Genomic DNA, 23,980 nt, shown 5'->3' with positions numbered 1-23,980 from the left:
AATGGTTCAAATGGCTCTGAGCACTATGGGACACAACTGCTGAGGTCATTAGTCCCCTAGAACTAAGAACTAGTTAAACCTAACTAACCTAAGGACATCACAAACATCCATGCCCGAGGCAGGATTCGAACCTGCGGTTCCAGACTGCAGCGCCTTTAACCGCACGGCCACTTCGGCCGGCAGTGCGAAAACGTTGAGGAATACAGCAATGTAAAACACTTGGGAATGAAGTAAATAGGAAGTGTAGGGAATCCAAGGCGAGTAGAGGGACAAAAAAATAGTTCTACGCCACTTTGTCAAACTAATTATGCAAATTAATTACATTGATAAATTAAATACCCCCACTCTCTGATGAGATGATTAGTATTCCCCAACTGGCATGTTCCTCTCAGGGAACTCCCCCCCCCCCCCTTCTCTCCTGTGATGTAATCCAAGACGATGACAAGGGGAAAAAATGGCGGGAAATTCGCTCTGTCTGTGCCGAGCTGCTGGACTGGAAGGACCTCACGGCGGTTGGCTAATATAGCATGCATATGGCATTGATTAGACATTTTGTTTAAGAATATCGTTTGTTTATTTCTGAAATTGCAATATACTTCAAAATTGACGTTGGTGTTTAAACAATTTAGATGATGATAAACAATTGTGTTACTTTCTTTTATTCCGATAACGAAAGGAACCACATAATTATACTGTCATAGATCGCGCTAAACTTATCTGAAAACCTATATCGCGCGCTCCATCCTTCGGAGTTGTGGCCAGTAGAACAAGGTGTACACTGGGCTTGCGGCAACGGCCAGGATTGTACACACAGCAGCTGCAAGGCTGCGGTAAGAAGTTGGTGGTGCGCTGTAAATACCCCAGTGTCCCTCCTCTCCAGTGCGCTTTCTTTCTTTGTGACATGCCAGTCATGCCATGTGCGGCCGGCAGACTAAACCAGGCAACCTTCCGCCCTGGGACACTTCGCGCACTTACATTCTGAGGAACACCGCCACACCTGAAAAGACTCTAAAAAGATTGCGGCGGGTTCTGGCACACTTGGGGGTTTCACAAGTCTTCATCCAACTTTCCTCCCTGAGACACTTAACGTGCCTTTGTGACGATCCAATCCGTATTAGTAGTAGTAGTTGTCATGGCTAGATGTCAGAGGTCACTGAAACACTCACACGTCCGTCGTGTTCGTGTCCTGATGCCTACACACCAAGCCCCTCATATGTCGCCAGCACCAATGCTTAGTTCAGTGAAAACTACGGCCGCGACTGCAGCCACAGTCATGGATGTGCATGTATGCCAGGCCATGGAGGGCATCGGAGTAAGATTGGAGCGCTAGGAATTCGAATGTTACCAGTATGTCCAGCGCCAACATTTTGCAGTGATCTATATTGAATCGCTTCGTTATCCACAGAGAATAACGTGCAACACAGGGGATTGCAGAGGCAGCCCGACGCACACTGAAGATTAGTTAGCTATTCAGCTATCCAAAGGGCACACCCACTGGGACCTGCCCCTGCAACTGAGGGCAATATCCGACTAGCTGGCTGGTCGGAACTTTCCTTTGTATCTGCCATTCACGAGAGCCTTCAGCCAGAAATGCCCATCCGTTTCGGCCACAGTCTACCTCTGCCACGTTCCTCCACACGCCAAACAGTGTCATCCTACGAAACCAGCCCCATATTTATCACTGTAATTACAATTAAATATTACGATTGCAGTCCCAATCTCATGATATTCAAAAAAGAAGGAAGTATTGGAAATACCTTCTCCTGATACCTGTGGCTCTGGAAATATCAATATCTATATCCCTCCTATGACTTGACATAATTTTCCACACAAAATCTTTCACTCCCCTTACGATTATCACTGCATTGATATCGCTACCTCCCACATCAAATCCATACCGCCTTATGAATGGACAAAGTCATTTTCTTTGCACATGTCAGAACAATGACCGCAGTAACTTTACACCCAACACAAACTTTGTAAGTATGCTGATCACAGCGAATCCATCACACATCCCCTACTAAGTATCATACTTCGCCAATAACTGAATGCTGCTGGCACCAAACAATATTGAGCGAAAATCCGCAGTGGATGGACATGCCTCATTTGTTTCTCTTACTAGTGGTACCAGTGTGTCTCAGGAACAGAGATGTAGTTGTCTGATAAGTGCTCGTATGTTAAAAACACGGATCACAACGGCCATTTTACTGTCACCCTAGATAAAAAGAGAAATTAAATTAGCTCTCATAGGGAAGCATATAGGTACTCTTTTTTCCTTCTCTCTGTTTGTGAGTGCAACAGGAAATGGAATGACCAGCGTGGTGCGTTATTTCACACATAAAGTGCGGTGGTTATATATTTGTCTATTTCCTAGTTGTGTCATGCATTTACCATTGATCATGATTTTACAGTACTGATACAAGCATAGCATAATTTCCCTGAACTGTAATCTTGTGTGACATTGTCCTGCTCATGAATGGGCATTTCCGGATTACTGCACGGGCTGCTGCTGGGCTGTCCCAAACCAGTCAGGTTGGGTGTGAGTGTCCTATTGACCTACGGATGTGTTTCCGCGATATCTATGGTCTGCGACATTCAACCATGACAACAACAGAATGTATCGATTTATAAAGTGCTCAGTCCATAAATCAAGTATTCAAACTGTAGTGATTCTAAGTCGGTGACAGGGAATTGTGAGATACTGCAAACTCTGTGTACACATATGCATGACAGCAGTTGTGTGTGGAAGAGACTGTGTTCTGTTCAACAAGTGTAGCATGGTATGCAATTCTGCAAATCAGACATCGTGGCTATGCTTGCCAACACCTCCTTACTACTGACCCCAGGCACCAGAACAATACTTCAGAACTGATAGCACAGTTCATTTATGCAAAATGCTTCAACCTCCGTCTGTCCGGAGCTCAATCATGCATAAACCACACGTTTCTTCATAACTGTTTGTTATATCACCACAACACTCCCATATCTACTGTACAACGATAAGCAGTGCTAACCACCTCAACATGCATGCATCTGGAGAGATCTTGTGCTGTTGGATGGGTGCCATTAGTAAGATTGGTGCGGAACAGTCTTTGCTGAACGGCAGTTGGAGACTCATCTCGCTGTGTTCCTTCATGAGATGTGGATTGTAGCGGTCTGGTCAGTTGCAAATTAAATCGAGGACAGTGTTACACGGAGGGTTGGTCAAAGACCATGCAGGGGAGAACTTTCAATATGCAACTTTATCCTATGAATGCGAGAACACTTGGTGAATTCCATGCACATAGGGAAACATGGCCAATCGTAATCGTAAATTCAGCACTATGATGGAAGTGCTTGGAATATGTATATTACCTAACTGCATTGCTACAGGACACTGTCTGCATACTTTGGTGTATATGTTCAAGAATTAACAGTGAATGGACGTACCGCACATCAATCTATCTACATTCGCAGTCTAGTATATGGTATTCGCAAAGTACGGGAGGGGTGGTTTAGTGATGATACAGAAACTGAAAACCATCCGGCCGTGTCTTTGATTGACATTGAAATTGCAGAAACCCTGGTAAAATGACTGAAAGTGACCACACTATAATTTGTGGTACTTATTAGAGTACATTGTCCCATATCATTGGTGTCTTTTCCATTTGATCTGTCTGCTGGTACGATGTTGATTACTGCATAATGACTGACTGACATCACAGTTTGAGATGGAGAGAGTCTTGGGATGACCAGCACCAACACAGTGATTGCATGCATAACTGAATATGTGGAATCAATCTGCTACCCCATCACTGTGGAAGATGAGATTAAATGTAAAGGTCATCACTTTCGGACAACTGTTCAGAAATGCATTAAAATGCCACAAGGTCTTCCAGTTTCCTTATGTTGTGATGTCTTCCACATTTTGGTCAATAGGAAACACCACCTCTATCTTTTATTTCAACCATCCTGTGTGTTGTGTGAGCAGCAGCATAGTTTACACCATGCTATTTCCAGCCTTCTTTCGGAGTTAATTGATTGAAACTTGTTAAGGTCTGTTTAGTACCTGGTACAGCCCCCGAAGTCATGGTAGAGAAACAATGTGTGGCTATTTACAGATGTGTAGTCGCACATAGCTTCGTTGCGTTACAGCAAAAAGCAATGTATCAAACAACACAAGATCCGCCTCCTTGAGACTGATAGTCGATACGGTCTTCCTCCAGTACAGGCAACAAAACTTTACACAGGTCCATGGAAGCGACTTCAACCACTGGTCAGTTACTCCATTGGAACAACGCATGTATATTTAATGGGATCACAACATATGGTCAACGTCAACATGCACAGTGTGTGTGTGTGTGTGTGTGTGTGAGAGAGAGAGAGAGAGAGAGAGAGAGAGAGAGAGAGAGAGAGAGAGAATGTGCTCTCAACGAAGACTCCATGACCATTGCTGTGTCGTATTTCTAGTGTGGTTATCATAGGAACACAATAAAGGAGATTAGAATATGTACAGAGTGATATTTATATACCGTCATTCGATATCAATGAATTGTAGGTGTTATGCTACCGAATTTCTGTGTAGAGTCCGTGGATACTCTACTTGGTTTTGAATTTCCTCTTTTATGTTAGAATACAATTTTTCTCGTTGTGATAGCTCTCCATCGCTGGCCGCTGTGGACGAGCGGTACAAGGCGCTTCAGTCAGGAACCGCGCGGCCGCTACGGTCGTAGGTTCTAATCCTGCCTCGGGCATGGATGTGTGTGATGTCCTTAGGTAAGTTAGGTTAAGTAGTTCTAAGTCTAGGGGACTAATGACAGCGGATGTAAAGTCCCATAGTGCTAAGAACCATTTCAACTTTTTTTTTTTTAGCTCTCCATCTGTCAGCCTTCGAACTAACGGAACAGTGCTGTTGGAACGTGATGGGATTTCGGGAGATTTAGCAGGGATCTGTAACTTGGTGGCAGACATCTCTTACTCGTTGGAATCAGGTTGATTCAATTGCTATATATTGAAGGGTGGAGAATGTGGGTGATACTCTGGCGAAAGTGGAGTTGAGAGGTGAGCTCTGTACCGTTTCTTCTAAGTATTGTCGTCAAACATTGTGCAATCTCCCACATATGTCTCACTAAGTGACTGCAATGAGAAAATTAGGGGTTAATATGATGGTTTTCTACAGAGAGACAATCAGCAGCAAAAATAAATGACAACACTCTTCCACGAGTTTTGTGTGCATATAAATGAATGGACTGACATCTTAATAGCTAGACTAAATTTACATTTACATCTTTGTGCTTATTTCGCAAGCCACTCTACGGTGTGTGGCGGAGAGTACCCTGTACCACTGCTAGTCATTCCCTTTCTTGTTGCACTCACAAACAGAGGGAAAAATAGTACCTATATGCTTCCCTGTGGGCGCTTTTTTCTCTTTTTATGCAGGGTGACAGTAACGTGGTCGTTGCGATCGTGTTCTTAACATCTGATCGCTTATAAGACTGCTACATCTCTGTTCCTAAGAGACACTGGTACCATTAGCAAGAGAAACAAATGAGGCATGTCCATCTATTGCGGATTTTCACTGAATCCATATTTTTTGGTGCCAGCAGTATTCATTTTGTGGCGAAGTATTATTCTTAGTAGGGGATGTGTGATAGATACGCCGTGATTGGCAGAATTAAAATGTTGTATTGGGGTGTAAGGTTACTGCGTTCATTTCCAACATGTGCAAAGAAAATGATTATGTCCTGTCGTAAGAGGGGTATAGATTTGACGTTGAGCTACTCGTATTTGCATAATTTCCAGAAAGCAGTTGGCACAGCGGAAAGGCTTCAGACCAGTAAACCGAATGTATGCAAAAACTTTATTTTCACCTTTTACGTTTTTTTCTCTGGAAATCAATGGGAAGAATGCTAGATATTTTGGATTTATTACAGTTTTCATTAAAGACATGAGAAGCAAAGGCCAAGAATAATTTGGGATTGAAAATAAATTTCCAAGTAAGAACTGTAAGGTCTACATGAAAACATCGTATATAAAATTATTTAGTTATTTTGCAGCTGACGATTTGCACATGCTGGGGTGGTATTCGTCGTAAGAGCAGGGAACCTATTGTTCGCATGCAGCTGCTGAGAGCTTCTCGAAAGCCGAAATGAAACTCGTGGATTACAAAGACTTTTACATATCAGTTAGAATCCTTTCTTGGAATGTTATTTACAGAGTCCTCATGGGTGATGTAAGTACAATCCTTGGAAATTACTTGCAATCCCAATTTTTCTGTTGCATTCCCTTGTCATGCCTTTTATGAGGGTATTAATAAATGGAATGCATTCAACATTTATTCAGTTTGTTTGCCTATAAATAACTTAAAAACTGAAAATAGTAAAAAATAAGTTTCCATATAGGGACTGGACCCCACAGTCCTCGGATTACAGGTCTAAAGCCTCCTCTGCGCCAGCTCCCATCTGGACTGAGTACTGACATAAGTGGCTCATGCCTCACCCGATCCTTGCCGAAGTTCCAATTTTTTTAAACGCTTGGCCATCTGGAACTCCCAGTTCTGTCACTTCGATTTCTGCCCAACCACCGGCTTAATCGTAAATTTGAAGGAAAGCAATGATGATGAGTAGGCGCAGTCACCATGTGAGATAAAGAGGTTTGCACAAGGCAGGAATTTGTGGGAGATTGCATGAAACCAGTCAGAAAACTAATGACTCAAAAGAAAGAAGAAGAAGAAGAATATGTTCCTGATGGATTTGTTACTCAGGTAACATCAAATTGCTTGTCCATGTTCGAAGCCACTGAGCTATTTAAGACTCGTCCATTCATCTGTTATTGCTTCTCTGTTGACAATACAGTATACTGATGAGTCTGCCTCTCGTGATACTGTGTTCCAAAAATGAACAGCATAGAGACAGAAGTGATGACACTTTATGCAGGACCTGACCATCATTTTGCAGGACAATGCTCAAGCACGTACAGTGCAAGCTGTTACTGATTTGTTTGACTGATGGGGCTGCTAAGTGCTATACCACCTGCTGCACTCCCTTGACTTAAGCCCTCGTAAATTCAACCGAGCGAGGTGGCGCAGTGGTTAGCACACTGGACTCGCTTTCGGGAGGACGACGGTTCAATCCCGCCTCCGGCCATCCTGATTTAGGTTTTCCGTGATTTCCCTAAATCGCTTCAGGCAAATGCCGGGATGGTTCCTTTGAAAGGGCACGGCCGATTTCCTTCCCCATCCTTCCCTCACCCGAGCTTGCGCTCCGTCTCTAATGACCTCGTTGTCGACGGGACGTTAAACACTAATCTCCTCCTCCTCCTCGTAAATTCAGCTCGATTTCTAAATTGAAGGAAACATTTCACGGCATTCGCTTCAGAACTGCTACAAATTCGTCGGGCAGTAGATCGCGCCGCTCGAACTGTCAACACAACTGGTGCTGCTAAGAGTATCCTACGACTTCCACATCGCTGGCAACGGGTTATACACAATTCTGGTGACTACTCTGAAGGTCAGTAAAACTCTGAAACACGTATCTATTTTGTACGAGCTGTAAATAAATAGTTGCCACTATTAAAGTCTCAACCCTCGTATATGGCGTCTGCAGGGTAAAACCGTATATTCTAGGCACGCGGCCTATAAGTATAACAGAGCAGACAGTACGGTTTGGTTGTAGAATACTTGAAAGCATGCCCAGTTTACTGAATCTAATATTCCTAAGAGCAATTATCTTATTTACAGAAAGATCTACGAAAGGACGGTGAGAAATCGTATTTGACAGGTGCTCATAAGCAAAACAAGTGTGGAATACCGGAATATTATTAAACCAGCTTTAGCAGGCGGACGTAGCACCTTGAAAGGAAAGTATATGCTACGACTACTGGAACGAAATAATAGAACGTTTGTTTACATTCTTAACTGACGTTAATATGCGGGATTATCAATTAAGTCAGTGTACAATACTCAGTATTTACGTTTATTAGTGTCATTTAGACTCGATACATTGACGGTAGCAGTTTTTATAAGTTTATTAGGTCATTTTCGCGTGTACGTAAACGTTTGTTTACATTGCAAATACGAGGGATAATCAGTAGGTGTAACTTACCTTAGGTTACTGTTTAATTCTTTAATAATATTCACTATATAGCCCCTAGCAGGAAAAAAGGAGCGGATCTAGCTTCTACCATACATTTTTATTGTTTTTCGTTGTTGAGTGTCCTTTCTGCCAACTAGAGTGTAGTTGTTAACCGTGGGTGGCGGTAGGTTTCCTTAAGTTTCTTATAGTAAACCACATATTAGCTAGATCGATAGGGACTGTGTCTGTCGTGTGCAGATGTAGGAGGAGTTGGCCACAGTCCAAACGCAGCTGGAAGCTTTGTTGGCCACAGTCAACAGGCTCCAGAGTGCCACTTTGAGGTGCGGTGGGGATGGGGTGCCTGGGGCAGCCTCTGCTGTACTAGATGTGCAGGGGGGGGGGGGGGGGGATGTCACAGCTCTCTGTCACTGAGCCGACCTCAGGTGCGACTGAGCCGGCAGGCCCACTCTCACCTCAGTGTGCGTGGCAGACTGTGTCGAGGTCGCAAGACGAAGGCTGCATGGGGAACGCAGGCTCCTGACAAATCCCATGCACATTGCAAATAGACTCAGTGTGCTATCTGATGATTGGGGGATGGGGTGGGGGGGGGAGGAGAGGCTGAGTCAGATCAGAATGCACCTTCTGCCAGGATAGTGGTCGCTCCTTCAGCAAGGTCCGGACAGGCATGTGGGGATGGGGGTTTGTTAGTTATTGGGAGCTCCAATGTTCGGCGGGTCATGGAGACCCTCAGGAACATAGCGGCTAGGGCAGGGAAGAAGTTCAACGTTCAATCGGTGTGCTTGCTGGGGGCCATGTCCGGGATGTGGAAGAGGCTCTTCCGGCGGCTATCGAGCGTGCGGGGTGCAGCCAGCTGCAGATTGTTGCACATATCGGCACCAACGATGCCAGTCGTCGGGGTTCCGAGGAAAGCCTCGGGTCCTTTCGACGGCTGGCTATATTGGCGAAGGCGGCCTCCATCTCTAGAGGAGTGGAAGCCAAGCTCACGATTTGCAGCATCGTATCCAGGGTTGATCGGGGTGCTCTGGTTTGGAGTCGAGTGGAAAATCTAAACCAGAGGCTACGTCGACGTGACGAAAATGGTTGTAGATTCCTCATGTTACTAAATTGTCGAAGTGGCTGTAGCAAGATCCCCGAGTTACTCTCCGAAATAAACAGTAGTAGTGCCAATATTGTATTAGGTACCGAAAGCTGGTTGAAACCAGACATAAATAGCAGTGAAATTTTGAACTCGGGTTGAACAATGTTTAGGAAGGATAGGACTGATGCTATGGGACGTGGTGCGTTCATGGGTTCATTGCAGTTAAAAGTTGTTTAAACGCAGTTGAGATCGATACTGGGTCGGACTGTGAAATAGTCTGGATAAAGGTGTCAATCAGACAAGGAGTGACGATTGTATTAGGACGTTTTTATAGACCACCAGCATCCGCAACAAACGTCGCAGAACGTTTCAGGGAAAGTCTTGAGTACACAGGAAGTAAATATCCAAATTATCCATTAGATATAGGTGGAGACTTCAATCTGGCGTCCGTTGACTGGGAAAATTATTCGTTTATCACAGGAGGCAGAAGCAAAGTCTCGTGTGAAGTTATTCTGGGAGAGCTTTCAACATACAACCTTGAGCAATTGGTTAGAAAACCAACTCGAGATGGGAACACATTAGATACCTTGGCGACAAACAAACCTGATCTTTTTGAGGAAGTTAATCTAGAAGAAGGTATTAGCGACCATAATGTCGTTGTGGCTTCTATGTCAGTGGTAGTTGCAAAAGCACCAAAGAAACAGCATGTTTGGGAAAGCAAATAAATGTGTCATTAATCAATATCTTCATAGTCAGCTCCAAGCATTCACCGCGGGACACAAAGATATTGAGCATCTTTGGTCGGAATTTAAAGGTATTGTCCACCATGTGCTAGAGAAATATGTGTCTAGCTAAAATATCCTCTTCGTTCCAGCGGTCCACAAATGTGGACCTACGTTCGTTATTGTTTTTCTCCGCAAATACGCGTATTTTTCCGCTTACAGACCTTTGGTCCACCAGCGTGGACCTTCTATTTCTCAGTTTCAACACGAGAGCGCAGCACGTCGCCAGGAACGACTGATGTATTTGTTTACAGCTGGCTGTGCACTCAAAATGGCTGCTACTAGAAGTTGGAAAGGTATGTAAATAATTATTATGCTCAAATATTAGTCTAAAATGCTATGATTTTTTTCTCAAGTGTGTTAACTCTTCTAGATGTTGATAGTTAGTTCCGATTTGAATATATTTTGTTTATTACTATGAAATAACTCATTTTCTGAAGGTCCTCGTATGTGGACCAAAGGTCATAATATGAATTTGCTGACTTCAATTTCGTCTTCGACAGTAGAGTACTGAAGTAACTGTCCTTTTTATACTTTACAGATATGAATGAAATATTAACTGACGAGCAGTTGGAAGCGCTTCTGAACGACAGTAATGCCGAATTATCTGATGGGGAAGATGACGAATTTTCATTTTTGACTGGAGATTTTCCTGTTGAACCTGAAGCCAATGATGAAGATAAAGCAACAGTAGGTGAGACTGTGGATTCTTCTGAAGAATTAGACGATAGGAATGGTAGGTTTACCCCATATAGTAATGATCAATAATATTATAAATTATGTAGCGAACTTACTCATGTTTTTTCTTACAATTTTGTTTATTTGTAGATCCCCAAGACGAAATTCTTGTTCCACAACATCTGCCAGTGCGATCTATGAAGTGGAGGAAGAAAGAAATGCCGTATTCGAATCCTCGTGAGAGCGAAATCCATCTTCCAGATTATGAAGAAGAGAAAGGAATTTTTGAATCTTTCTTGGAATAACCTCCTCTGACATTCTGGGAAGAACATGCACAACAAACCAATTTGTATTCAGTTCAAAAACGACAACATAAATCTGTTAACACCAGTGGAGAAGAAATGTTGCATTTAGCTGGAATACGTGTTGTTATGTGAGTTCTGGGCTATGCACAAAGTAAGCTGTACTGGCAGCAAGATACTCAGGTTCCAGTTATTGCTAAGTGTGTGACAAGAAACCGTTTCTATGAACTGAGAAATTATATGCATTTTGTGGATAATACAAGTGAGCACAACGAGAAGCTTTGGAAGGTAAAACCTTTTCTTGATTGTGTGCAGGAGAAATGTCTGACCCTTTCAAGATCACATCATCTTTCCATTGACGAACAGATGGTGCTATTTTCTGGTAAATGGGGCTTTGTGAATTACGTACCATCAAAACCTAATCCATTAGGTTTAAAATGCTTCATTCTGGCTGCACCTGATGGCCTTGTGTTGGACTTCATGTTTTATACTGGGTCAGGTACTGTGTCAGCTGAAGATATGAAAGAATATGGTCTCAGTGCAGCAGTTGTTAAGGTGATGACAGAAAGTGTTCCTAGAGACAACCAGCATTGTGTATACACTGACAGATTTTTCACAAGTGTAAAATCTGTAGACATGTTGCCAGGAAGGAAAATTTATCAGACAGGTACAGTTATGAAGAACAGATTGGGTCCAATAGTGAAGAAATTGAAAAATGACAGGCTATTTCAATGGGGAGAATGGGAAAAATGGGAAAGACAGTAAAAGTGTCCTAATACTCTCATCATGTGTTGGAAGCAGCCCTCCAACCACATGTAAGAGGTGGTCAAGAGAACAGAAAAAGAAGACAGATGTTCCTCAGACAGTGGCAGTGAAGCTTTACAATGGAAACATGGGAGGTGTTGATCTCTGTGATAGATTTTTGTCATATTACAGATGCTACATTCGCACATCAAAATGGCCTGTAAGAATGTTTAATCATTTTATAGATCTTGTGATGTCAATTGTTGGGTGATGTACCGCAGATGGTGCTCATAAAATGAAATACCCAAACAAAGAAGGTTTTCACTGATGGATTACAAAATGCACGTAGGCGAAGCTATGATTAATTATAAATATGTTGAACCTGTAGCTAGAAGAAGAGGGCGGCCTTCTGTAGTCAATTCCTCTGATAGTGAAGATGTAGATGATGTACAAAATATGGATAAAAAGGCAAGAAGAGCTCTGTCACAACCAATTGCAGAAGTTAGGTTTGACAATGTAGGCCATTTACAGAAATTTGTTGAGGCAAAGAATGCCTCAAAATGCAGGAATCATGGCTGCAGTTCCAAGACAAGGGTCATCTGTATCAAATGTGAAATGTATTTGTGTGTCATGAAAAATAATTGTTTTGAAGCCTATCACAAAAAGTAAAGATTCATTTATGGACAATATCAAGTTATTATTTGGCAGAAATTGTTGTATGATTTTTTTATTTTCTTTCATTTGTGGAGTATCAACAGAAACCTGTATTGGAAACACTGTATTTAAAAATACTGAAATTAAAATACTTATTTTCTGTGTAAATTAACATGTGTAGTTAAGTTTACAAAAAATTATTATTTTGTTGAAAAAAAGTGTTTTTACTGAGGAAGAGAGAGAAAATGTAATCAAAGACAAGTACATTATCATGATAACTGTGACCCGAGGACCACACATGTGGACCTCCATGTATGCCCTAGTGAATAACCAATTTTTTTTCTTTGGCATATGTGTCATGCTAGTATACTAGTTTGTTGGAAAATATGAAAAGAAAAATCGCCTGTAAATTTTTTTCATGTCAGGAGTGAAGAGGATATAGGGGAAGGAAAGGATCCACCCTTGTTCAACAAACATACTAGGAAGTTGCTGAAAAAGCAAAGAATTTTGCACAGTCGTTTTAAACGTAGTCACTATCCCGCTGACAAACAGAAATTATGCGAAATGAAAGCAGCTGTCAAAAGGTCAATGAGAGATTCTTTTAACGGATTTGAGAGCAATATTTTATCTACAGATTCTTAAAAATAACCTCAAAAATTTTGGTCGTACGTATAATCTATGAATAATATTTCAATACCTTCTCTTGCTGACAGTACGCGTAATGTAACGTATGATGATAACCAGCTGGCCGGAGTGGCCGAGCGGTTCTAGGCGCTACAGTCTGGAACCGCGTGACCGCTACGGTCGCAGGTTCGAATCCTGCCTCGGGCATGGATGTGTATGATGTGCTTAGGTTAGTTAGGTTTAAGTAGTTCTAAGTCTAGGGGACTGATTACCTCAGATGTTAAGTCCCATAGTGCTCAGAGCCATTTTTTTGATGATAACCAGAAGGCCGAAATTCTAAACCTAGCTTTCAAAAACTCGTTTACGGTAGATGACTGCAGCACCATTCCCCCTTTCAACTATCGAACAAAGGCAAGGATGGTTGACATGGTGTTTAGTGTATGTGTGATTGTAAAACAGTTAAGATCCTTAGACGCCAGTGAGACATCTGGCCCAGGCGGTATCCCCGTAAGATTTTATGTTAACTATGCTGCAAATATAGTACCATTCTTATCCATCATCTATCAGAAATCATTGGAACAGCGGAAAGTCCCACGGGACTGAAAAAGACCCAGGTCATACCTATCTATAAAAAGAATAGAAAATCGAATGCACATAATTACCAGCCAATTTCACTGACATCGATTTGTTGTAGAACCATGGAACATATTTTGTGTTCAGACATAATGACGTTTCTAGACTGAGAAGCTCACCTGCAGAAACCAGCACGGTTTTAGGAAACAGCGGTCATGCGAGACACAGCTGGCCCTCTGTGTGCATGATACACAACAGGCTCTAGATACCGGCTCCTAGGTTGATGCCACATATCTCGACTTTCGAAAGGCGTTCTTCTCAGTTCCGCGTTGTCGCTTGCTCCAAAAAGTGCGCGGTTACGGTCTATCTGATGACATATGCAGTTGGGTAGGAAGTTTTCTAACAGACAGAGAGTAGTATGTCGTCCTGAACAGGGTGACTTCAACAGAAACAAGCGTAATTTCAGGTGTGCACCAGGGCAGCGTAATAGGTCCGCTGCTTTTTACGATTTATATAAACGATGTGGTTGATCGTATTGACAGCGGCATTAGACTGTTTGCCGATGATGCTGTAGTCTACAGGATAGTAGTATCACACAAAAGTTGTGAACAAATCAATGAGGATTTGCAGAAAATAAATGCGTGGTGTAATGACTGGCAGCTGTCTCTCAATATTAGTAAGTGTAACCTACTGCCTATAAAAAGCGAAAATCCCCATTAATGTAAGAGTACAAAATAAATGCCCAGTCTTTGGGAGCGGTAACATCCTTCAAGTATATGGGTGTGACTATTCGAAATGATCTCAAATGGAACGATCAGATTACACAAGCAACAGGTAAGGCGAACTCTAGATTGCAATTTATTGGTAGAATCCTGAAACAGCGCAGTTCTTCAACAAAGGAAATTGCTTACAATACTTTAGTTCGTCCACTCTTCGAGTGTTGTTCGTTTGTATGGGGCCCTGACCAGTTGGGTCTGATTCAAGAGATTGAGAAGGTCCAAAGAAGAGCGGCAAGATTCGTGACTGGTACATTTATCCATCGCGAGAATGTTACATATATCAGAGAAAGTTTGAAGTGGGACACACTTGCAGATAGAGGACGCGATAAACGGAAGGGGCTGCTCATTAAATTCCAAAATCCGATCTTCGCCGAGGATGTAGAGCATATATTATTTCCACTAACTTCCATATAGCGCAATGATCACCGTTCAAAGATAACGGAGATAAGAGCTCGTACTGAGGCGTTCAGACAGTCGTTTTTCCCTCGCGCGATCCGGGAGTGGAACAGAGGGGGGCGGGGGAATATGACTTTGGCGCGAAGAGTGCGCTCCGCCACACACCGCTTGGTGACTAGCGGAGTATATATGTAGATGAAGAATGGTTACATCTGCTTACAGCTTGAGCCAGCATAGGAATACAGCTCTCTAGATTGAAATTCCCCAGGGGGCTCGCCACTCTTTGGCGAGTTCATGCTCGACCACCATGGGTCCCAGCCTTTGCAACATCTTTACCCTTCCGTGCTGTATGTCTGGGTATGTGCTCTGCATTTTCAGTAGCCTAACATCAGAACAGTCCCTCTACTGTTTTTTCGGTCTTTTTTTATTTCTTTGTTCCATTTCTATCCTTCCTCTGCTTTGGTGTTTCAGATTCCTCTCTTTCTTCTTCCTCTCTGTGTGCTCCTGAAGGCCGACACACCCGTCTGACACCTAACAGGTGACTGGGTAATGCGTAATTCCCAGCCCCTAGTTGACAGGTAGGGTTCACACGAACCTCCTGGTACAGGCTAGGCCCAGGGTGGAGTGACTGCCTGAGCTGTTACCTCTCAATTTGCCAATTGGTTCCTCTGTCAGGTGTTCGGGAGGTGTGACCTGAGATGTGAACAATCACCTAAGTCCACCCAGTTGGAAGGAGCACGCCATTGGAGACACTGGCAATCATGGGGATTTTCTCACAATGAGACAAACGACGTCTTCACAGTATACGTCTACTAAACGTAAACGGAATGAGGCTAAAGGTTGAAAGAATCACCCAGTTGCGCCTCGGCTCTTTGTGGTTTCACGTACTGAAGACAAGTCAGTCCTTTACTACAGTTAATCCATTTATTAGTCAGAAAGTTGTTGATGCAGTTGCCCGCCCTGTGAAATCCAGCTCTTGTTTATGCAATGGCACTTCGCTTTTGGAGGCTACTTCTGATTATCAAGTGCAAAAACTGCTAGCAGCTTCACTCCTCCATGGCTATTCTGTTCGTGTCAAGGCCCATCGAACGCTGAATTTTTCGCGTGGTGTTATGTACACTTGGCTGCTCAATGGTCTGACCGAGACAGAAAGTCAAACTTATCTCTCTGGTCAGGGGCATCACTGCAGTCGTATCAGGTAATGAAAAAGGTTGATGATGCAACCTTAGTGCCTACAAACACTGTTTTTCTCTCACATTTAGTGCTTCCATCAAAGATCAAAGCAGGCTATGAAGTTATAATGGCCAGACTATACTGATGCTTTGATACCAGTGTCGACGTTACTACAGCTCTAGCATTTCCAGTCAAACTGCGGCCAAATGTGGTGCTTGTGGTAGGGTGCTCCCGTGTATATCGATGAGCAGCCCATTACTGAGATCCAGCTGAAAGGAAAACTACTGTCACTCACATGTTGTTTGGCAGTCAAAACTCTGTGTTTTACCATTTGGCACTTACAGTACTGTTCTTACTATGCCTCGCTCCACAAAGGACATGGTCACGCTGACTTGCGATCTTTAATACAGCACTGCAGTTGTAAAATCACCCAGTATCACGGTAGCATCCCCGTCTCCTTCTCCTCCAGCTGTGCAACAAACCACCAAACTTTTGCCCCCAGTGGCGAAATCACGTGCTTCACAGCCAGAAAGGACAACAGAAGTACTGCACCGAAGATTTTTTTTTTGCGTCCCTCCAGTCAACAAACATCTGAATCGTCATCTGCCAACCACATAGGCTCAAAGATATTAAAAAAAAGGCAAACGGTCTTCTCCGTCTCTGACTCGGAGATCCTCTTCAGTGGTGTCGCCGCATGACACCCTCACGCGGCCAACCTCTGTGTCGCCGGTGTGCACCGTCAACAGTTCTTCTGCCCTGGACCCCATATATGCCTCTTTATATCTCATGGAGCAGGATCCTCTAGCCTCTGCACAGTCTAGCAGTGTGTCTTCGAAGGCTGGCATGCAGCAGCTGCTGAGGTGACACCTCTTCATTTTTTCTCTCCTTCCCTTTCCCCTGTCATGACTCTCCTCCAATGGATCATACGCAGTCCTAGATCCAACAAGGAGGAATTATGGCTGCTCTTGGAATCACATCTTCCACTTGTTCTCTGCCTGCAGGAAACAAAATTGCACCCTCACAACCGCTTTGACATGGCGCATTTCTTTCTGGTCTGTGGACTGCTTTGACCTTGCCGCCCCCCCTCCCCCCCCCCCCCCCCCCCCCTTGGCTATGGCATTACATGTCTTGGGGGAGTCATGCTGCTCATCTGGGATGTCATTCATAGTCATACTATCTCCATGAACACCCAGCTGCAAGCTGTTTCAATCCGCATTTTCCTTCCTTGCTTTACCATTTTCCTTTGTACTGTTTACATCCCTCCGTCATTCAGTGTCACCAGCGCAGACTTCCTCCAGCTTATTGTGCAACCCCCTCAACCCATCTTGCTGCTCGGTGACTTTAACGCACGCCATCCCTTTTGGGGCTCTCCCAGAAACTGTCAGAGAGCTTCTCTTCTCAATCAATTCAATTCAACCTCATCTGCCGTAACACTGGAGCACCCACGTTCTCTTCAGACTCCACACATTCCTATCCCCATTTGGATCTCTCATTCTGCCCATGTTGCCTGTCGTCTTGAGTGATCTGTTCTCTCTGTCACATACTAGAGTTACCATTTTCCGTGTGCTGTCTGTTTGCTACCTCATACCTCACCTATGTGTAAAGCCAATTGGCAGCTTTCTATGGCCGATTGGAGGCTTTACTGCTCTCTGGCGACCTTCGATGAACAACTGTTCCCCAGTTGTGATACCAGGTTAGAATACTTTACAAACGTTATCCTTACCACCACAGAGCATTCAATTCCCCGCGCTTCATCTTTCCCACGCCATGTCCCTGTCCCTTGGTGTCGTGCCGCGACGCAATTCGCTCGCAGAGACGTGCTCTCCACGATTTTACCATCATCCTACGATGACAAACTGTATTCGTTAGAAACAGTTGTGTGTGCAGTGTTGTCGCATTCTTAGAGAAAGCAAAAAAGCTAACTGTATGTCATTTACCAGTTCTTTTAACAGTTCCAGTACCTCTTCCATCATGTGGTCCAACGTCCTATGGCTCTCTGGAACCAAGGTCCATTCCTCAATTTCCGGCTTGACCATAGCAGATGATATCGTTATGGATCCCATTGCTATCTCCAACACCTTGGACCGCTATTTTGCGGAGATTTCTAGCTCTACCCACTTTCACTCTGCCTTCCTCCATTGGAAACGACTGGAGGAGGCTCGAGCGATACCCTTCTCTTCTCAGAATCATAAGTGCTATAATGCTACTTTTACTATGAGGGAGATAGATCATGCTCTCATTTCATCCTGATCCTCCACCCCAAGGCCGGACGATGTTCACATTCAGATGGTGCAGCACCTTTCTCTTGGGTGCAAGCACATTCTCCTTTATATATACAATCGCATCTGGACAGAGGGCTCATTTTCCATATGCTGGTGAGAAGCCACTGTCATACCCATACTAAACTAAGGACGGACGCCTTCCTTCTAGCTACCACCCCATTTCTCTCACCAGCTGTTTTTTGCAAGATGATGGAAAATATGATTCCTGTCCTGCTGGTATAGTGGCTCGCAATTTACTAACCGCTGCACAGTGTGGGTTTCGAGTGTGCTGCTCTGCAGTTGGCCATCTCGTCACTTTGTCAACCCGTCACAAGTGGTTTTTTGCGGAAATACCAGACTGTGATCATGTTATTTGATTTGGAGAAAGTCTGTGCCACCTGCTGCAGGACTGGTATCCTCCATACTGTCTACATGTACGACTTCCGAGACCACCTTCAGGAATTTTTAAAAGACAGAGTTTTCGAGGTAAGTGTGAATTCTGCCTTGTGGACACATTTATGCAGGAAATCGGTGTGCCTCAGGGTTCCGTCCGGAGTGTCGTCCTCTTTGCTATTGTCATTAGCCCTATTATGGCCTGTTTCCCGTCTGGCATCTCCGGCTCCCTTTTCGTTGACGATTTTGCCATCTACTGCCATTCTCCATGGACTTGTTTCCACGAGCGACGTCTTCAGCGTTGTTTCGATCGTCTTTACTCGTTGAGCACCGAGAATGGCTTTCGCTTTTCCACTGACAAAACCATTTGTATGAGTTTCTGGCGGCGCAGTGGGTTTCTTCCACCATCTTTACGTCTTGGGCTGTTGCTCTTCCATTCGCTGAAACTACAAAATTCCTGGGACTCACGCTCGACAGGGTACTTTCCTGGTCCTACCGAGGTTTATGTGGCCTCTTGCTGTGCCCAGTCCGTCAGTGCCCTCCGTGTCCTCAGCAGTACTTTCTGGGGAGCAGATCGGGCCACCACACTCCATTTATAACGGTCCTTTGTCCTTTCGAAAGTAGACTGTGGGTGTCTCCTTTATTCACCTGCACATCCGTCCATCTTATGCCGTCTCAGTTCAATCCACCATCGTGGCATCTGTTTGGCCACTGGCGCCTTTCACACTAGCGCAGTTGAGTGTATGCAGAAGCTGCTGAACTACTGCTGTCATAACTCCATGATTTTCTCCTCAACGTATACACAAGAAGTTTGTCTGCCATCCCTGGCCACCTATCCTATGCCTCCTTCTTAGATGACTCCTTTGATCACAGAATGGGACGCAGCCTTCTTCTCAGTTACCTCTGGAGTTAGCTTTCAGCTATTGCTCTGGCAGTTTAACCTCATGCTACGTGCCACTTTTTCAATGGGTGTGAACCCTTAACAACGTTGGCTTCGTATGGCGGCCCTTGTTCACCTTGGACTTCATTTATTTCCGAAGGACACTACCCCACTCGCTCTATCGCTGTAGTTTTCTCGACCTTCATACGGAACTTCGCGATAGTACCTTTGTGTACGCTGGTGGCTCTTGCACTGGTGGTTTCAGGTGTGCCTTCGTCGTTGGCACCCGACGATTTTCGGTATCGGCTTCTAGAACACTGCTTAGTATTTACTGCGCAGCTCTTCGCCCTGTGTCAGGCCGCCCAGTACATTTGGCGATACAGGCTATTCAATTGTGTCGTTTGCTCCGACACTCTGTGCCCTTCAGAGTCACTTTATGCAGTATACCATTCATTCCTTCGATCACGGCGTCCAGGAATGCTTTCACTTGTTCACTCTTGATGAAGCCATGTGATGTTTATGAGAGTCCCATGATCACGTCAGTCTAATGGGAAACGAGGCCGCTTAACCTGCTGCCAAGGCTGCAGTCGTCGTACCTTGTCCTGCTAGTTCCTCCATTCTCTCCAATAATCTCTATCTTGCCGTCTGTCAACAGGTGGTGTCACTTTGGCATCACCACTGGTCTTCCTTTCATGGGAACAAGCCCCGGGGAATTAAACCTCCCCTAGCAGCTTCGCGGACCTCTCGGCTAACTCGCCGCGAGAGCTAGGTTGCGTATTGGGCACTGTCGTTTCAACCATCGTCATTTGTTAAGTGGTGATCCCCCTCCACTTTTTGCTCATTGTCATCAACCTTTTCGGTTGGCCATTTCATGGCGTAATGCCTTTTTTAACAACGTACGTTCTAATTTATGTTTGTCGTCTGAATTACCGGCCGTTTTAGCGACCGACGCACGGGCTGTCGCCTAGGTTTTACTTTTTCTCCGTCGTAGCAATATGGCGAAGGACATTTAATCTTTAGTTCAGGACCTCCTTTGTCTCTATGGCATATTTTATGGACCTTTCTCCATGAGAAAGGCCTTGCTTTTACTCGTCTTTCCTTCCATCGATTGGGCTTAACTTGTAGTCGCTTTTAACTCCTTTGTTGTAGTCGTGTTCTACGGGTCTGACATGGCCGCGGATGACCTTAGTTGTTTTTGTGCCATTAAACAAAACAATCGAATGAAATTATATCAATAATTTCAGGACCAATGGAAAAGACACATCGAGTAACAATATAGAACACCAAATATTCCCACATAGAAGCATTAAAACAAGAAGTTTGGATAATTCATAGCTGGCAGATCTTGTCAGTATAATACAGTATTCATGGGTGAATAGAGGTTTCAGATATATGAGGCGATCAGAGTACAAGTGGTGTAAATCCAAAAAATTCGTGTTTTGAGAACAGAGGCGTTGTACACTATGGATTACATTTTCTTTCCCGGAGACTATTTACAAGGGAACCTTCCCATCTCACCCCCCTCAGATTTATTTATAAGTTGGCACAGTGGATAGGCCTTGAAAAACTGAACACAGATCAATCGAGAAAACAGGAAGAAGTTGTGTGGAACTATGGAAAAAATTAGCAAAATATACAAACTGAGTAGTCCATGCGCAAGATAGGCAACATCAAGGAGAGTGTGAACTGAAGAGCGCCGTGGTCCCGTGGTTAGCGTGAGCAGCTGCAGAATGAGAGGTCCTTGGTTCAAGTCTTCCCTCGAGTGAAAAGTTTAATTTTTTATTTTCAGACAATTATCAAAGTACAGGCACTCACAGATAATCAACTTCATTCTCCAAAATTCCAGGACATGTTCAGATTTGCTTGGACATATGCAGGATTCGACGGTCTACACACGGAAAAAATTGAAAACGTTAAAAACATGTTTTGACAGAGCATAGGGAAAACATGCTACTGTGAAACTGTTACTACATTCATTTGTTGCAGTTTATGTGACAAACTCTTATGTTTTGGGGAGTGATTATCACATCCACAAGAAAACCTAAATCGGGCAAGGTAGAAGAATCTTTTTACCCATTCGCCAAGTGTACAAGTTAGGTGGGTCGCCAACATATTCCTGTCATGTGACGCACATGCCGTCACCAGTGTCGTATAAAATACAGGGCTATTACAAATGATTGAAGCGATTTCATAAATTCACTGTAGCTCCATTCATTGACATATGGTCACGACACACTACAGATACGTAGAAAAACTCATAAAGTTTTGTTCGGCTGAAGCCGCACTTCAGGTTTCTGCCGCCAGAGCGCTCGAGAGCGCAGTGAGACAAAATGGCGACAGGAGCCGAGAAAGTGTATGTCGTGCCTGAAATGCACTCACATCAGTCAGTCATAACAGTGCAACGACACTTCAGGATGAAGTTCAACAAAGATCCACCAACTGCTAACTCCATTCGGCGATGGTATGCGCAGTTTAAAGCTTCTGGATTTCTCTGAATTTTTGGCGCGGTTGCAACAGCTCATGGAAGAGGATGCATTCAGTGCGAAACTTGTTTTCAGTGATGAAGCAATATTTTTTCTTAATGGTGAAGTGAACAGCCACAATGTACGAATCTGGGCGGTAGAGAATCCTCACGCATTCGTGCAGCAAATTCGCAATTCACCAAAAGTTAACGTGTTTTGTGCAATCTCACGGTTTAAAGTTTACGGCCCCTTTTTCTTCTGCGGAAAAAAAAAAAAAAAAAAAAAAAAAAAAAAAAAAAAAAACGTTACAGGACACGTGTATCTGGACATGCTGGAAAATTGGCTCATGCCACAACTGGAGACCGACTTCATCTTTCAACAGGATGGTGCTCCACCGCACTTCCGTCATGATGTTCGGTGTTTCTTAAACAGGAGATTGGAAAACCGATGGATCGGCCGTGGTGGAGATCATGATCAGCAATTCATGTCATGACCTCCACGCTCTCCCGACTTAACCCCATGCGATTTCTTTCTGTGGGGTTATGTGAAAGATTCAGTGTTTAAACCTCCTCTACCAAGAAACGTGCCAGAACTGCGAGCTCGCATCAGCGATGCTTTCGAACTCATTGATGGGGACATGCTGCGCAGAGTGTGGGAGGAACTTGATTATCGGCTTGATGTCTGCCGAATTACTAAAGGGGCACATATCGAACGTTTGTGAATGCCTAAAAAAACTTTGAGTTTTTGTATGTGTGTGCAAAGCATTGTGAAAATATCTCAAATAATAAAGTTATTGTAGAGCTGTGAAATCGCTTCAATCATTTGTAATAACCCTGTATATCAGACGTGTTTTCCTGTGGAGGAATCGGTTGACCTATGACCTTGCGATCATATGTTTTCGGTTCCCATTGGAGAGGCACGTCCTTTCGTCTACTAATCGAACGGTATTGGGGTGCGGTCGCAAAACAGAGACACTAAACTTATTACAGTGAACAGAGACGTCAATGAACGAACGGACAGATCATAACTTTGCGAAAATAAAGAAAGTAAACATGAAAATAAAGAAGGTTAACGACTTGAACCAAGGACCTCTCGTTCCGCTGCAGCTCACGCTAACCACGGGACCACGGCGCTCCACAGCTCACGGTATCCTTGTGTTGCCCATCTTGCGCTTGGACTGCTCAGTTTGTATATTTTGCTTATTTTTTCATAGTTCCACACAACTTCTTCCTGTTTTCTCGATTGATCTGTGTTCAGTTTTTCAAGGCCTATCCACTGTGCCAACTTATAACTAAATCTGAGGGGGTGCGATGGGAAGGTTCCCTTGTTAGTAAATGAAGTCCCTAGTTGAGCTTTGTGGTGCCAGATGGCAGCACTTTACTTGGCAACTGAAACAGCGGTTTATTGTTTCGAACGCCAAGTGAAGCAGGTCCACACCTTCAAAGTTTTCCAGTTGCGTTACATCAAAGAATCGTTACTGTGGACAAAGGCGACTTTTCAGAAGAAAATGAAGGTAAAGAAATGTTATTTAGAACGTACTGAGAAACAGAGGTCACATTTTTATCACTTATACTATTTGTATACTTGGTCTGACAACAACATACCTGTTTTTGAAGCCGCTAATGGAATATAATTTCTCTCGAATTTTCTTTGGTGTTTGTAATAGCTATTTTTATTATAGTTTTTGTTATACGGCTGAGAGAGGGAATCGTAGAGAATAGTCGGTTACCATTAAAGGAGAGAGAGGAAGAAAAAGTACATGAAATGTGGAGACCTGGAAGACCAACTAAAGGGAAACTCTCCGAAATACCGGACAAGAGTGGGCCTACTAACCAGAAAAGGAAAATTGGTTACAGAAAATGTTTTACCTACAGAATCTCTGCGCATCGATTGAAATACTCCACAGGAGTAACAGAGATCAATCTAGGACAGTGTTTGATTCTTTGTGGAACCTGGGTGACTATTCACAACAAACTATTTATCTTCGGGCAACAGTGCAGTCATTCAGTGTGCAAAGGAGACTGCCACGAAATGGTTCTGGAAATTAGAAATCAACGTCATTTAAGTATTTGCTAGGGGTGGAAAACCAAAGCGTCCAGGTTTGTAAAGCATTATTTCTGAACACATTT

At 43.8% G+C, this 23,980-nt stretch overlaps 1 protein-coding gene and 1 long non-coding RNA gene across 4 annotated transcripts in view; both read left to right on the top strand.

Annotated features, from left to right (window-relative positions):
• Nucleotides 1–23,980, top strand: part of LOC124556744 — a 215,686-nt gene that overhangs the window by 169,583 nt on the left and 22,123 nt on the right. The window lies entirely within an intron of this gene.
• On the top strand, nt 9,901–12,280 carry LOC124556743. The gene is made up of 3 exons (XM_047130743.1): nt 9,901–10,228; nt 10,474–10,668; nt 10,761–12,280. The coding sequence occupies exons 1-3, from the start codon at nt 10,171–10,173 to the stop codon at nt 10,913–10,915; spliced, it is 408 nt and encodes a 135-aa protein (XP_046986699.1). The 5' UTR covers nt 9,901–10,170; the 3' UTR covers nt 10,916–12,280.

Source organism: Schistocerca americana, chromosome X (assembly GCF_021461395.2).
Source record: "Schistocerca americana isolate TAMUIC-IGC-003095 chromosome X, iqSchAmer2.1, whole genome shotgun sequence".
NCBI lineage: Eukaryota > Metazoa > Arthropoda > Insecta > Orthoptera > Acrididae > Schistocerca > Schistocerca americana.
This window is presented reverse-complemented; position numbering and strand designations above follow the sequence as displayed.

Excerpts from the sequence above, each read along its gene's own strand:
- LOC124556743 (XM_047130743.1), top strand. The coding sequence starts at position 10,171 with ATGTATTTGTTTACAGCTGGCTGTGCACTCAAAATGGCTGCTACTAGA. Across the intron at positions 10,229-10,473 it reads TGCTACTAGAAGTTGGAAAG|ATATGAATGAAATATTAACT; the intron begins GTATGTAAATAA and ends TATACTTTACAG. Across the intron at positions 10,669-10,760 it reads AGAATTAGACGATAGGAATG|ATCCCCAAGACGAAATTCTT; the intron begins GTAGGTTTACCC and ends GTTTATTTGTAG.